Consider the following 13,301-nt stretch of genomic DNA (forward strand, 5'->3'; position numbering starts at 1 on the left):
TCGGGAAAGAGGGAAGGGAGTGAGGGACGCACACATTGCTCCGGCAAGACAGTCAGTCTGCAGGTAGCCCATCACGTTAGAGATGATGACAGTACTACTCACATAACCAACTTTAGGATGTCTCTACGATATCCAGGCCAATCGCCTGCAAACACCTAAGTGAAAGTCAGCGGTTAGCACCCTGCCACTGGCCTCCCCTGGGTGTAAACTGCACAGAGGGTCTCCTGGATCTTCCTGTGTCTTGTAAGAGGAATAAGTATTACTGCACTGATTGGTGTTTTCAAGCATACCAGTTCCTGTCTGACAGCTTGTGTTGGGTTTGTGTGGCGGGGGTTTGTGTAGCGGTGGAGGGGCTACAGGGGTGGCTCCTGTGAGAACCTGCTAGAAGCCTCCCCGGCTCCAAGACGGACCCGCTGCTGGCCAAGGCCAAGCCCATCAGCGACAGTGGTAGCGCCTCTGTGATAACAGATTTAAGAAGGGGAGAAAGACTGCTGAAAAACCTGCAGCAGAGAGAGGAGTGGGATGTGAGAGGAACAGCCATACAGACACCGAGGTCAGTGAAGAAGGAGAGGGAGGAGGTGTGCCGGAGCAGAGATTCCCCTGCAGCCCGTGGTGAGGCGGCAGGCTGTCCCCCTGCAGCCCATGGAGGTTAACGGTGGAGCAGAGGTTCCCCTGCAGCCCATGGAGGACCCCACACTGGAGCAAGTGGCTCGGCCTGGAGAAGGCCGTGACTCCGTGGGAAAGCCCATGCTGGAGCAGTTTGTGGAGGGCTGACCCCCATGGGAGGGACCCCACGCTGGAGCAGGGGAAGAGCGTGAGGATTCCTCCCCCCGAGGAGGAAGGAGCGGCAGAGACAACGTGTGATGAACTGACCGCAACCCCCATTGCCGTCCCCCTGTGCCACTGCAGGGGGAGGAGGTAGAGAACTCGAGAGTGAAGTTAAGCCCGGGAAGAAGGCAGGGGTGGGGGGAAGGTGTTTTTAAGATTTAGTTTTTATTTCTCATTATCCTGCTCTGATTTGATTGGTAACAAATTAAATATTGATTTCTTTTCTGCCAAGTCAAGTCTGTTTTGCCTGTGACCATAATTGGTGAGTGATCCCTCCCTGTCCTGGTCTCGACTCAGGAGCCTTCCGTTGTATTTTCTCCTCCCCATCCCTCCAGGGGGGAGGAGTGAGCGAGCGCCTGCGTGGTGCTTTGTTGCCGGCTGGGCCTAAACCACAACACAGCTCAAAATAGAGTTTACTGCAGAAAAAAATCATGTGCTGTTTTAGATCAAAGTTTAATTTATGCACAAAAATTTGCATGAAACCCTCTTATGGACAGTATGTCATGATGACTGTTGTAATAAACTCTGCCTGAAGGGATTAAGGTAAAATGTCAATTTCAACTATAAAAGTGAACAAAATACTGTATCCCTGAGAGGCACAGGAACTCATGCCACAGAGACAGAAGAAGCAGAAAGATTTTATAGCCTGTAACAGTCACTTGAGAACAAGGACTAAAAGGACAGTTGTAGAGACGAATTACCCGAAGGACACAATAGAAAACAAGAGAGCTCCAAACAATTTCCAGCTTTTTCACTGCAAAAGATCTACCAGATTGGACCGATGAGCACCCAAAGGCAGAACCTCCAAGAGTTCCCCCATGGCTCTGGAACTCAAATCCCATTTTCCATAATGATTTGCAGCCTAAGTCTCACAAAGGTTTTTAAATGTGTCTTGTAATAGGAAAGGGAACATTTATAGCAGTAGGAAATAGCTTCAGACTGGGAACCATCCAAGGTGAAGGATCACCAAGGGTGAAGAATATGAGCTGACAACTGCTGAATGCCTAGATAGTGGAAAGATTTCTTATACTTCAATGCGTATCTTTGTTTTGACTTGTTTCTTCTTGACATTGTTAACCTAAAGGAAAGAAACATGCCTTGGCAAGGACTGTCATCTCCTGCTAATCCAAAGGGTAATAGATTCAGATCAAAATTAGCAACGATGATACTTAGAACATTTTTCTCATTCATTTATGGGGAAGAATTTAATGTCTCCCACTTTTTTCTTGATTACGTGTACAAGTTTCTTCCATGATCTTAAATTGCTGCTATTCTAGAGAGCTAGGGAAAATATTCTTTTGTTAGAAAACTATTCACTGGTGACCTGAGAAACCATAAAAATGGAGTTCAGTGAATTACAACAGTCGTATCCGAAGTCTGGCAATAAATGGCAAATAACTTCCTGCGTGTTTTACTATGTTATTGTGGAGTCACACAGCACTCAAATCAAAACCATTCAATCCAAGCTAAAACAATAAATACATCAGGGAATGCAACTAATAAACTGTTACAGCAGCAGCAGACAAAATAATCATGGCTTCAATATGGATTCCCTATAAGAGCTAGAAAATGCAAGGATATATAGAGCCTGATAACATAAAGAACTAAAAATTGCCTGTACTAATGAGTGTACAACAAATCAACATTTCCTGATGAATTTTAGACCTAGCAGGTTGCAAACAAGCCTCCTAATGATAATCAGAGTTTCCATTCATCTTCTCGGAGGCTACCAGATTTTGACTTCCAGTTTGGCATTAATTAGAGTTCGTTGCATTATTTGCTGTTTGTATTGGCTTCAAATTTTGTCCCTTTTACTGTTGGTGGGGTTTTTTTTAATAGATCCAAATTTACAAATTCTTGGGCTCTTTGCAGTTACTGGGTGAGAGGGAGGAGGAAGGAGGCTGTGCAAACAAATTTGTTATTACAGGCTTTTCCCAGGCTGCTCACTCAAACAATTCAGTAGCCATGGTAGTGCCAGTTGGCACTTGGGTTTTGTCAGTCATGTTTCTACAACTTTATGACATCATTTAAACCCAAAAAATAACAACTGAAAAATACCAAGCATTCTAGACGACTAATTGACAGGTAAATGTGAGTATGCATACAAAGAATTATCCAAACATTTGGAATAAAAATAAATCCTCTCAGGCTATACAAAAGCATCGCACAGTAAATAAAATGGGATACAAACATGGCTGGATTGTTTCTAATAGTCAAGCAGACAAACACAAAGAAACTACTTAGCAAGATATCCAGGCATTTCAAGTACTGAATATCTTTTTAAATTACAATTGGAAACTGAAATTCAGTGATATTATCCTTTCAAACCATGAAATCTCTTAGGCCATTTGGTAGCCAGCATGTAGCAGACAGCATTAGCAACATTTTTCAGCTCTGGTTTATTCTTGTTCTTTTATTTTTCCTATCACCTCTCTAAATAATTGCAAAACAAACACATAAATACATATAAATTATCTGCACACATAGACGACCGACAAACCTGGAAACTAAAAGTCCACTTACATGAAAATGATTGTGTCAGATATATTCAGCAAATGCAGCAGAAGGAGAAGGTGTGAGACTAAGATTACAGTGAAAAATTAAATATCAAAGAGGTCCAGCCAACTTCCACCACTCCGCAATTTCTTTCTGTACTACCATTACTACACTTGATCGACAATGTTCCAGTGGGATTGAATCTCCAGGAGGCCTCTGCCCCGAAACATAATTCACATTTTAAATCAGCTGTAACCCTTCAGGCTTTAGAAATCAGAGAATCTTACCTCCATGAGAACAAACAATGCTGCAAAGAAAAGAAGGGTTGCCCACTCAACTCTGTTCAGTATCATCTCAAAATCATGGATGTCTGCTAGCACTAGCAGCCAAATGGCTCCCAACATGGCAATCCAGCCTGCATGAGAAAAAGAGAGAGCAACACTTTACACTTCACAGACTTGTTATGTGCTACCAACGTAAAAGTTACAGTATTGCAATTTTCAAAGATTTTTGCCACTCTTTTGCGCTGACTGTGTAACAGGGAAAGTTCACAGATACCGCAGGATGAATGGTCTCTGCTTTCAAATTAAAATAAATTAGAAAAGAAAAAAGGCAAATAAGGCACATTTGGGTTACCCCCAATAATCAATGGGTTTGAATCACAGAGAAACCTTTAGGTGTTTACGAGGTAGAGTGAAGGAGTTGGCTGCAGCCCCAGGGCCTTGAAGACTGACTGCCTACCTGCTCTAGAAGATAAACAGAGGAAAGGAAAATATCTTCAAAACAGAAGAGGGACTGATTTCAAATAGCAAAACAGGCTCTCTCCAGACAGGATCCCTCTATACATTCTGAAGTGTTTTAAGGCACATATTTAGGCAACTGATTGAGAGAAAATGCAAATCAAATGCACAATCAGCCAGAGAACATAATCAGCGAATCTCCTGTCCGAGCAAGGCTCACTTCCTCTCTGTACAGTTAAAATGCTTTCTGGAGCTGTTTGATTCCTCTGGCACAGTTATCATAAACAATAGAACGGGATTTCAGACATGAAACAAAAGGGGGTTGGGTGGTTTTTTTGCTCAGAATGATTCTCCTTTGTCTGCCTTCTCTATTTTTTCCTAAATAGCAGATGATTTTTTTTTTTTGATACAAAAAACTAAGATACATAATTTAAGGGGTTTTTAGTAGCATGGAAATAAAGCCTTCCACTTCTTCAAGTTATTTCTCTCTTTATTGTTACTATTTCATACACCTCATCCTATTTCATATATTCACAGTCAGAAAGTGATGGATTCATGGAATTGCAGAAAAAGTGAGGAAGAAAGAAGAATAACAATCTTTGCTGGCAAACAACTTTAAGTCACAAACTTATAATCAAATATCAAATGTGACTTAGGGAGAATAGGCCCCTGCTACAAAGTAGATAGATGAATAAAGTGAGCCCTCTCCAAACGCCTTCAACAGTTGTAAGAAAATTCAGAGATAGAGGACTGATTCATAAAGTTTTAGGCCATTCAACTTACAGCTTATGCATAAGTGGTTTTCCATTAAGTTAAAAGAAGAAAGAAATCCAAAAACATCCAACAGTTTAAAATTAAGCTATATTCCATTTAAATCCTATTTAAATATAAAAGAAATAAAGACACCAAAGGTTCTTACTGTTCATGAAGCTGTAAACATTAATTATTTTCTCCGAAAAATCCTGTACAGTGTCACATAAGTATTCCCTAATCAAAGAATGCATTTTGCTCTCTTAAGTACATTTTAGGAGCTTTCAGTGACATACTGCACTCAGTTTCAGGTTAACTGTGATCAGTAAGGAGCATCTGCTGAAAATATTGCAGCTCAGTGCAGGCAACCACACCTGCCCAAAATCCGAAACCAGCAGCTCAGGAGTTACTCTAGCTGGTCTGTTTGGTAAGGAGAGCTAAACCAGCTAGCTTGACACTAGCTCCAGCTTTCACGCTTTGAGGTGGGTTTATTTTCTGCTGCGGTATTTGCACAGCAGTGAAATCATACTTCTCGTATTGTTTGGCTCCAAAACCAAAACGCTCTCAGTGACACCAGCTCTTCAGCTGATGACCTATTTCTGTCCTCTCAAGCATCTCCAAGTGCCATCTTCTCCCCGGTTCAGCTCTACTCTTGATGCCCCTAACCTGTCTTCTGTCCTCTCTGCTTGGCTGAAACCACGTTTTCCAGCACTACAAACAACTTCTCCCTTCCCCAGCTCTCTCCCCATGATCCTTCTTCTTGAAAAGCTTCCACACGGCTGATCGCTCTAGTCTCACCGTTTCGTTGATAAGTGGCTCTCGCAATAAGTTTTTCTTTAGCCTGGTGCAAACCTAATCTACAGGGAGATGCAGGGAAATCCTTGTAAGGGAGCAGGTATGAAGGACTAGGAAATTTAATGGCTTGTCAGCAGAAATACCACCATATAGGTGGAAACAAAGCCAAAGCTAAGCAGAGAGCTGAAAAATGAAGGAAATTTGCATCCCAAATTTTGTAGCTTCAGCTCCTACATTGTTCCCAATACAGATTTTGAGTAAAATCTGATCTGAGTGCCTCACTGGATCCAAAAGCTATGTCTCACAGCCAGCTCTGCTCACCTCCAAAGACAGAAACGCTGCCATGCTGCAAGCTGAGCAAGTCTGTTCCCTGCTTCGGTCACAGTGATCTAATCAGAGTGCATGGTCAAAAATAGCTCATGCATGAGCATCATACTGCAAGGGAGGAGGAGAGCAAAAACAACCACAAAAGAGAGCAGGGTGGGAATAGCTGGTCCCAAATTTTCTTGTGAAGAATGGCGTTTTACCACCCACTGGAAAGAGACTCCAGGACTGATGGTACAGAGTGGTAATACTCTGTACTGCTCAGGATGAATGCTGGATTTTGGCATAAACGGAAAAAGTATGATTTTTTTCTTTGTGCACTGGACTCTGGGTATGTGTATAGACTTTGCAAAAACAGCTACAAACCACAGGGACAGGAGCGCTCCCAGAGTTCCCAAAGTAGCAAAAGAAAGTGAGGAGAGAACTGTCAGTTCCTGTCTACCACGCCTTTTTTGCTAGCATAGTTGATTTACTGTCTTTTCAAAAACAAAGCTAATCTGTCCATGCAAATTAAATAAATAGTTATTTGCTCTGAACATAAAGAAAGGGGTTGTGGAAATGCACTGCCTAATTGTCTTCTGACTGTTGTCTTGGCTGTTCTCAGAATTCCAGTAAAGAACAGTGGGCCCAACTCTGCCTTAAATAAATAAAGATGATGGCAATTCCTGTTAGAGGAATACTGCAAGCAGAAGTAGATGTGTGTGGATCAGGAGCTTAGCAGCAGAATTTTACTGCTATTTTGTACAAATGTAAGCGACAACATTGCATTTGGTCACATACATTTTGTGTGTAAGTACAACGAAGTGAAGAATTAAAGAACAGCAATTTCTCAATAGTCCTGGAACAATCTGTGATAATATCTTGGCATTATTTCTACCCTCCTGCCTCCAGCAAAAACAAATCAACTTGAACATGCTATATGGAGATAACAATTATTCACTAAAGCTAATGAAATATAATTGAATTGCACAAGAAGTGGATAGAGCCAGGCATTTTGTAGCACCACGGGTGTTATCATCATGCATTAGCTCCACGCATGCAGCTTTGCATGAGAGAACAGTGCCCTGCCTTACAATATTATTCCCTGGGAATATGGACGGGCAAGGGAGGTGTCCTCCTGTAGTGCTCCAGCAAGTACAGCTCTCCGGAGGCTCAAACACGTCAGCTGCCAGTTCTGGCTGCACAGAGCTTATTTCAGTCTACACGCATGGTCTGTTCAGCTTTCCTTGCTATGCCTGCAAAGAGGAGATACAGTTACCCGACTCTCAGAGGGAGCGCAGAGAAGAGGAGATGAAGGAGGAAGTCTTTTGAGGAATTTGGGGGACTTCATGCAAGATCTCCGTTCACGACACCCTTTAGTACCATGGTTTGACTTCAAGCACCCCGCAGCTGGACAAGAGTAGTCTTCTGAAGCCTGAAGGTCACAGTAGTTAGTGCGTGCCATAACTGCTTGATTGATTGCTCTCTGCTGAACTGCTTGTCAAAGTTAACTACAAAGTTAGTGGCGGCCTGCCTTTCCAAGTGGGCAGGTTTTCTAAGGCTTTTCCAAGGCCTTTCTAAGTACATTCATGACAGTGAACGTACTATATCAGTGTTTTATATATTTGGGTAGCTTTGCATTTGCCCTGGATTCAATTCAAAGCATTCCTTCCTTTTTGAAGAACTGAAAGTACTAGGATACATTAAAGACTGGCTTCTCTGTCCATTTATTTTCTAGCTTACTGGGCCACAAAAGAGAGTCAGGAGGAAGAGAAATAGAAATAATTTAAAAAAAAAACTTCTCGTTACTATAGTGAAAGAATAGCCCATTTATAGTTCCATAGACCACTTCCTTTACTGCCTTTTAGTGCATCTGTTTTACAACAATTGATGTTCTGGAAAGATAACATGGAAAGAAACCGAATCTAAATTCCATTTCTGCACTGATATGGTATCTGTTGAAGACAGTGACAGTTTCTATTTATTTTAGGAATAATAAAATGAAATTTTATTATAAAATGCACCTTGCAAATTTATAATGCACTCTTTATAGAAAAGATTCCCATGTCTTCTGCTTGGGACCAGAAAAAAAGTACAGTAGAAATGGCTTGAGTGCTTTGCTTTTCTCATACGCTTTAGCCAGTAGGGAAAACCACCTATGGAACAATAAATAGCTCATGATGAGCAGAATACAATTGCAGTCCTACTCAAAAAAACCCTTATTTAGAAATAATCAAGCAGAAGAACTTGAAAACAGAAAACAATCTAATAGAATCAAATTGAAGTCTAGAATATGTGGGAGGAAGGTAGGTGAAAGAGAAAGAAATGAAAGAAAAGCATTACTGTGTAATCTGTGGGCCTTTCAAATGCTCATTAAGAAAAATTTGTTTTCCTTAGTAAAAGTAATTTTGTCTGACCTACTACCAGCTGAAAAGCATAATAAGCTTCCCCCTAACAATGTGAACATGTAGACGCTGTATGTTCACTTTATGTGCACAGAATTTGAAATAATGTATTTATGAATACTGAGGGTACACAGAAATTTCACTTTTGTGGAAACTGAAATGGCACTTGAGACATTTGCACTGAAAACCAAAGCCAGGATAACATTGCATGATCTCAGTGCTGGCCTGAGCTAAACAGCATGCTGCTCAAGAAAGACAGGCACAGGGTACTACATTTAGGTAGGAAGAGTTAAAACTGTACAAATCCAGGGTGGGAAGCAAATGGATGCTTAACAGCCCTGCGGAAAAGACTCAAGAAATACAGTGGATCACAACTAAACCTAATGGCCCACTGAAATACAGAACCAGGACTATAAATATTAAATCCTGTGAAGCGACCTCTGCTCTCTTCATCCCCGGCAAACCCTGAGAAGATATACTTTAAATAAGATGCATACCCATTAGGAAATCCAAGGCAGAGAAGTAAGCACAATCAACAGTCTGAAAAGTTGACTTTTGAGGAAAAATTTAAAGAATGCAGGATATTTAGCTCAAAGATAAGAAGATTAAAGGGGTCCTGGCAAGTCTTCAGGTATGTACCAGGCTGCTCCAGAGGGCAGAGCGCGACCTGTTTGTGTCAGCAGTAGCGGGTAGGACAAGAGGGAGTGAGGAGGAGGTGTAATAGCAGCGAGAAAGATTCAGGCTACACAATATTCAGGGTCACATATTTATAGTGGTTGAGAAATAAGTAGGTTTTTTTAAAAAATCAGCTAAACCAGCTTCTGCCAGATGAAAATATAATACTCCTATCTGCAAACAATGGGATGGACACACTGATTTTTTAGACATTTGTCACTGAGCAAAGTATGATATTCTTTTTCTGTAATCTTAACAATTCTCTAGTTGTCAAAACGGCCACAGCAACTTTTTGTGAACTGCAGAAACCCTTTTAGCCCACAGTGTCTACTACAGGCTTGCCAGCTAAAACATATTTGGTGCTTAGCTTTGAATAATTGTTTACACAGCATGTTATTGAATATATGAGGAAGTAAAGTCCATCACTGTGTTCCAGCAGCTTAATCAGAAGAAGTCTTATTAACTCCACAACCCCTCAAAATTTGGCCTAAGGATGTATGTCAGTCCTTCACATACTATAGTGTAGTTGTAATGGTATGTAAAACATACACTCAATTATACTCTTATATAAGCATATAGAAATATTGGGGTGAAAAAGTTAAATCAAAGACACATTTCCAGTAGTGCTTGCTCTACTCATGGAATAAGTTTCATCAGTACTTCCAAATGTGAACGAAAATGTCCTGTATTTCGGTTTCTGTAATTTTCTGTTTTATCAGGCATTCCTGAAAATATACATTCTGAAATCATGCTGAATGTTTATAAGTAATACTTGCTGTCAACGGATAAGCACTGTTTTATCTTTAGTATTATTTTTTTATAAAGTTGCCCTCTTACAAAGCAACTTGCTGGTATTTTGAGTAGTCTCTTTTCATAGGCTTAGCTTCATAGAAATCATTTTCTGTTGTTCTGTACTATTTGTGGCACCACAGTTTAAGGCTACTCCTTGGGGACAGAACTGTGATGGTGACAGTTCAGGACAGCTTGCACCACAACAGGAAATGCTTGGTACAATACAAGAGGATTAAAAGAACATGAAAAAAGTTGGTGGAAGCTATAACCCCATGCAAGGCAAAAGAAACAGAAACCTAAGCTGATAGAAGGTGATTGCAATGTTAAAAACCAGAAGTGTAGCATAAAACAAGGAGGTAGAGGACAAGCTTCTCTGTAATCACAGATCAGCACATGTGCATTAGGAAAGGATGGGCTGGACTTTGTTGCATAGCTGTAATACCATGAGGTCAGAATGCAGAAATCACATTCACCGTTGTATTGCAGTGTCAACACCTAACTTCGTTAATGCTCCAAATGCAACTTCATAGATGAGATAGGATGGCATTCAAGATAGAACACTGTAAGAAAGAAATCCTGGTTAGAGATTGCTATAGCTAGGCACTGCATCTACAGGGAAGATGTGTTGACAGCTATATAGCTGTGTATATTGCACCAATCCATAAGTCTAAAAAATTTACAGAGTTATCATCTCAGTAAAGGTCACTGCAAAAAAACACACTCTATTGCCATAGCCTCACTGACTCTTGTGAACCAAAAATAATTTGAGAAGATGCGGATATCAAGATAGAGGAAAGGTCAACTTTTCTACAAGTAAGTAATAAGGTACAAAAGCTGCACTAGCAGATACAACTGTTACTGGTTCTTGTTTTTTTCTCATCAAGTGTATGGGCAGCTGCAAGGACAGAGGATATTTTCCATGCTTAATTACATGTTCGTAAAGATGACTGTGCAATTTCAAGGGCAGAATTTTTTGAAAACTATCCTAAAAGAAATTAAGACTGCAAGGATCATGGAAAGCAGATTTCTCTTATTTTCAGAAGCAAAGTGTTATGCTGAGAAGGACGAATAACTAAGATCAGGACCAGACTTTCTGAGTCCAAGTCAATGCTGACTGCATCAATTCAGCTCCATTCCAACATTCTCATTATTACAAAATAATTGTCAAATTTATTTTTAACTCATATTCATATACACTGTACTAGGAATTTTTTCAACATCACTATGAATCAAAGATGTACTAAGTCTCATATACAGTTATGTCCATTCTCATTTTAAAACAACAATTCGCATCTTCATGGTGCAATCAAATCTCCATACTACGTACTCAGAGGCCAGCAGGTCAGTCCCATGCAGTGCTCTTCTTGACCTCAGTGTAAAAGTACTAGACAACTTAAACCAACACCATTGCATGCCAGAACAAATAAAACAGTAGACGAATGAAGCAAGAGCAGGGAAGCAGAGAGTACTAAACGAGGACAAATATGCCAAACTCCACTGACAGTTGTAGCTGATACCAGCTGGGGAAAAGAGCTGCAGATCAGCCCCTGCAAGCACAACTGCAAGGACCTGGAAAGGTCTCCAGAAAGGGTTGAGGACTTTCAAAGAGGAGTGCCTAAAACCATGGCTCTAATCTTACTGTATCTTACTACATTAGGCTGGACGGTCTTGTCAGATGCTACAGTTCGTTGCTTTGTTTACCATTACCAGGTCAGGAACTAAAGAAACCACTTTAGTCATGAAAAGCAGTGTCACAGCTTCGCGTAGGTGGAGCATTAATGGAAAACAGTAAGAGAAGAAAGAAGTTGCCACAGGCAAGAGTGCACAGGATGAGTAACTGCAGCTAAAAAGGGGTGCATAGGACGATACTAAAGGCCCCAGGTTTATCAGCAACTCAGCAGTGGTTAGTTATAGATGATAGAGCAAACTTAGGAGATGGTCAAATCCCATTTCAGGGGTAACAAAAAGCACAAGAAACAAGTATGTAACCTACATACAACACACCACATATGATAAAATTGGGTATAATGCAGAGCTGAAGACCAAATTTGAAAAAGCAAAGTGTAAAGCTTTAGAAAATATATAAAAATGGGCTCAAGTGGACCCAAGAACACGGAGGAAGAAACCATCAACATCAACACTATTCACCTCCTGGTAAAGAGGAGGAAGACACCCCTATCGTGCTCATTCCAGCAAAGACCTGAAGATATCAACACTTTGTTGTGACTCCTCCCAGCCTAAACCAGTGAACATTAGCACCCTGCAGAGCATCAAAGTGTGACCCTAACATCAGAATATCAGGGGAAAATACTGGGAGTATTTTTGGGTTTTGGTTCTTGTCTTTTTTTTTTTACACCAGTTTTAACTGTATATTGTTAATGAGTTTTGGTTTGTATTAATTAGATAATTTGGACTGTAAGGGTTAGTATTATCATAACAGGACTAACAATAACTGTTGTGTTTTGCTTACACTGATTCACTTTTCATTAGACTAACAATAAATTCTTAGGTCCAGGTATAAGGAATGTTCCCCTTTTTGCCCACAATATCACAAGCATAACATCACCACTGATACTTTGAAAGCGGGAGCCTACTGCCATATACAGAGAAGGCATCCCTAATTCAAATGTTTTGGGGACCCAAACCATCTACTTTTTACTGAAATGTGTGAAGGAGTTTCCAGGCAACCACAGATGATTCAAGCTGATATTTTTAGCTGCATAGAAAAGGTCCATAAATGTTGCTTCCCAGGCTTTGCATCTGGTTCCTTAATTTATCAAGCCATGTTGGAAAGTTTTATAAAGTCATAAAATAAGAAAAAAAAATACAAGGAGAAAAAAAGACAAGAAAAAGAAAATATTGGTTGTGACAGCTTTAAATACAGTTGATAATTCAGTATCATTTGAGCCATTACTTAGCAGTCAATACTTACAAGCTCTCCTCAGCTAAAACTGATTAATATCACAGACCCTAGATAATCTGGAGATAAATGTTAGATTCAGTGATAAATTAAAGAACAAATGTGCACTTTTTACAATGAGGATATAGTGATATATGATGTGAAATATAAGATGTGCTAAACTTAATGTGGCTTTTGGCATTAAGCCTATGCTTTCTTAAATCTACATCATCCACCAGTTTTTATAGCTTAATAGCTATCTGTCTCACCAGGATTTTTTATTTTCTTAAGCGCTAAACAATTATACACCACCTTATTAAAATGATCTGTTTTTTAAAACTTTTTATAAAATAACTCCTCAGTAACATTGAGTAGCTCTATAATGAACCTTTCATTTTAACTATTGCACAAATTAACCTGAAACCAAATATTTCCAAAATATGAACACTTTGTCTTTTTTATCCCTCTCTATGGGTACAAACACTTAAATTTTTAGAGTCAAGTTTGTTTCTTTCTGCACATACAATTTGTAAACAGTGTCAGATTTATACAACTCCACCATCACACAGGATAGTAGCATAACATGATTTAATCTATTTACCACTGATAGCAGATGAG

At 40.0% G+C, this 13,301-nt stretch overlaps 1 protein-coding gene across 1 annotated transcript in view; it reads right to left on the reverse strand.

Annotated features, from left to right (window-relative positions):
• Positions 1-13,301, reverse strand: part of OCA2 (OCA2 melanosomal transmembrane protein) — a 182,683-nt gene that overhangs the window by 72,715 nt on the left and 96,667 nt on the right. Inside the window, exon 18 of the mRNA XM_050910147.1 lies at positions 3,612-3,739. Within this exon, the coding sequence (XP_050766104.1) occupies positions 3,612-3,739 (128 nt within the window). The remainder of the gene's footprint in view (positions 1-3,611; positions 3,740-13,301) is intronic.

Source organism: Gymnogyps californianus, chromosome 1, assembly GCF_018139145.2.
Source record: "Gymnogyps californianus isolate 813 chromosome 1, ASM1813914v2, whole genome shotgun sequence".
Lineage (NCBI taxonomy): Eukaryota > Metazoa > Chordata > Aves > Accipitriformes > Cathartidae > Gymnogyps > Gymnogyps californianus.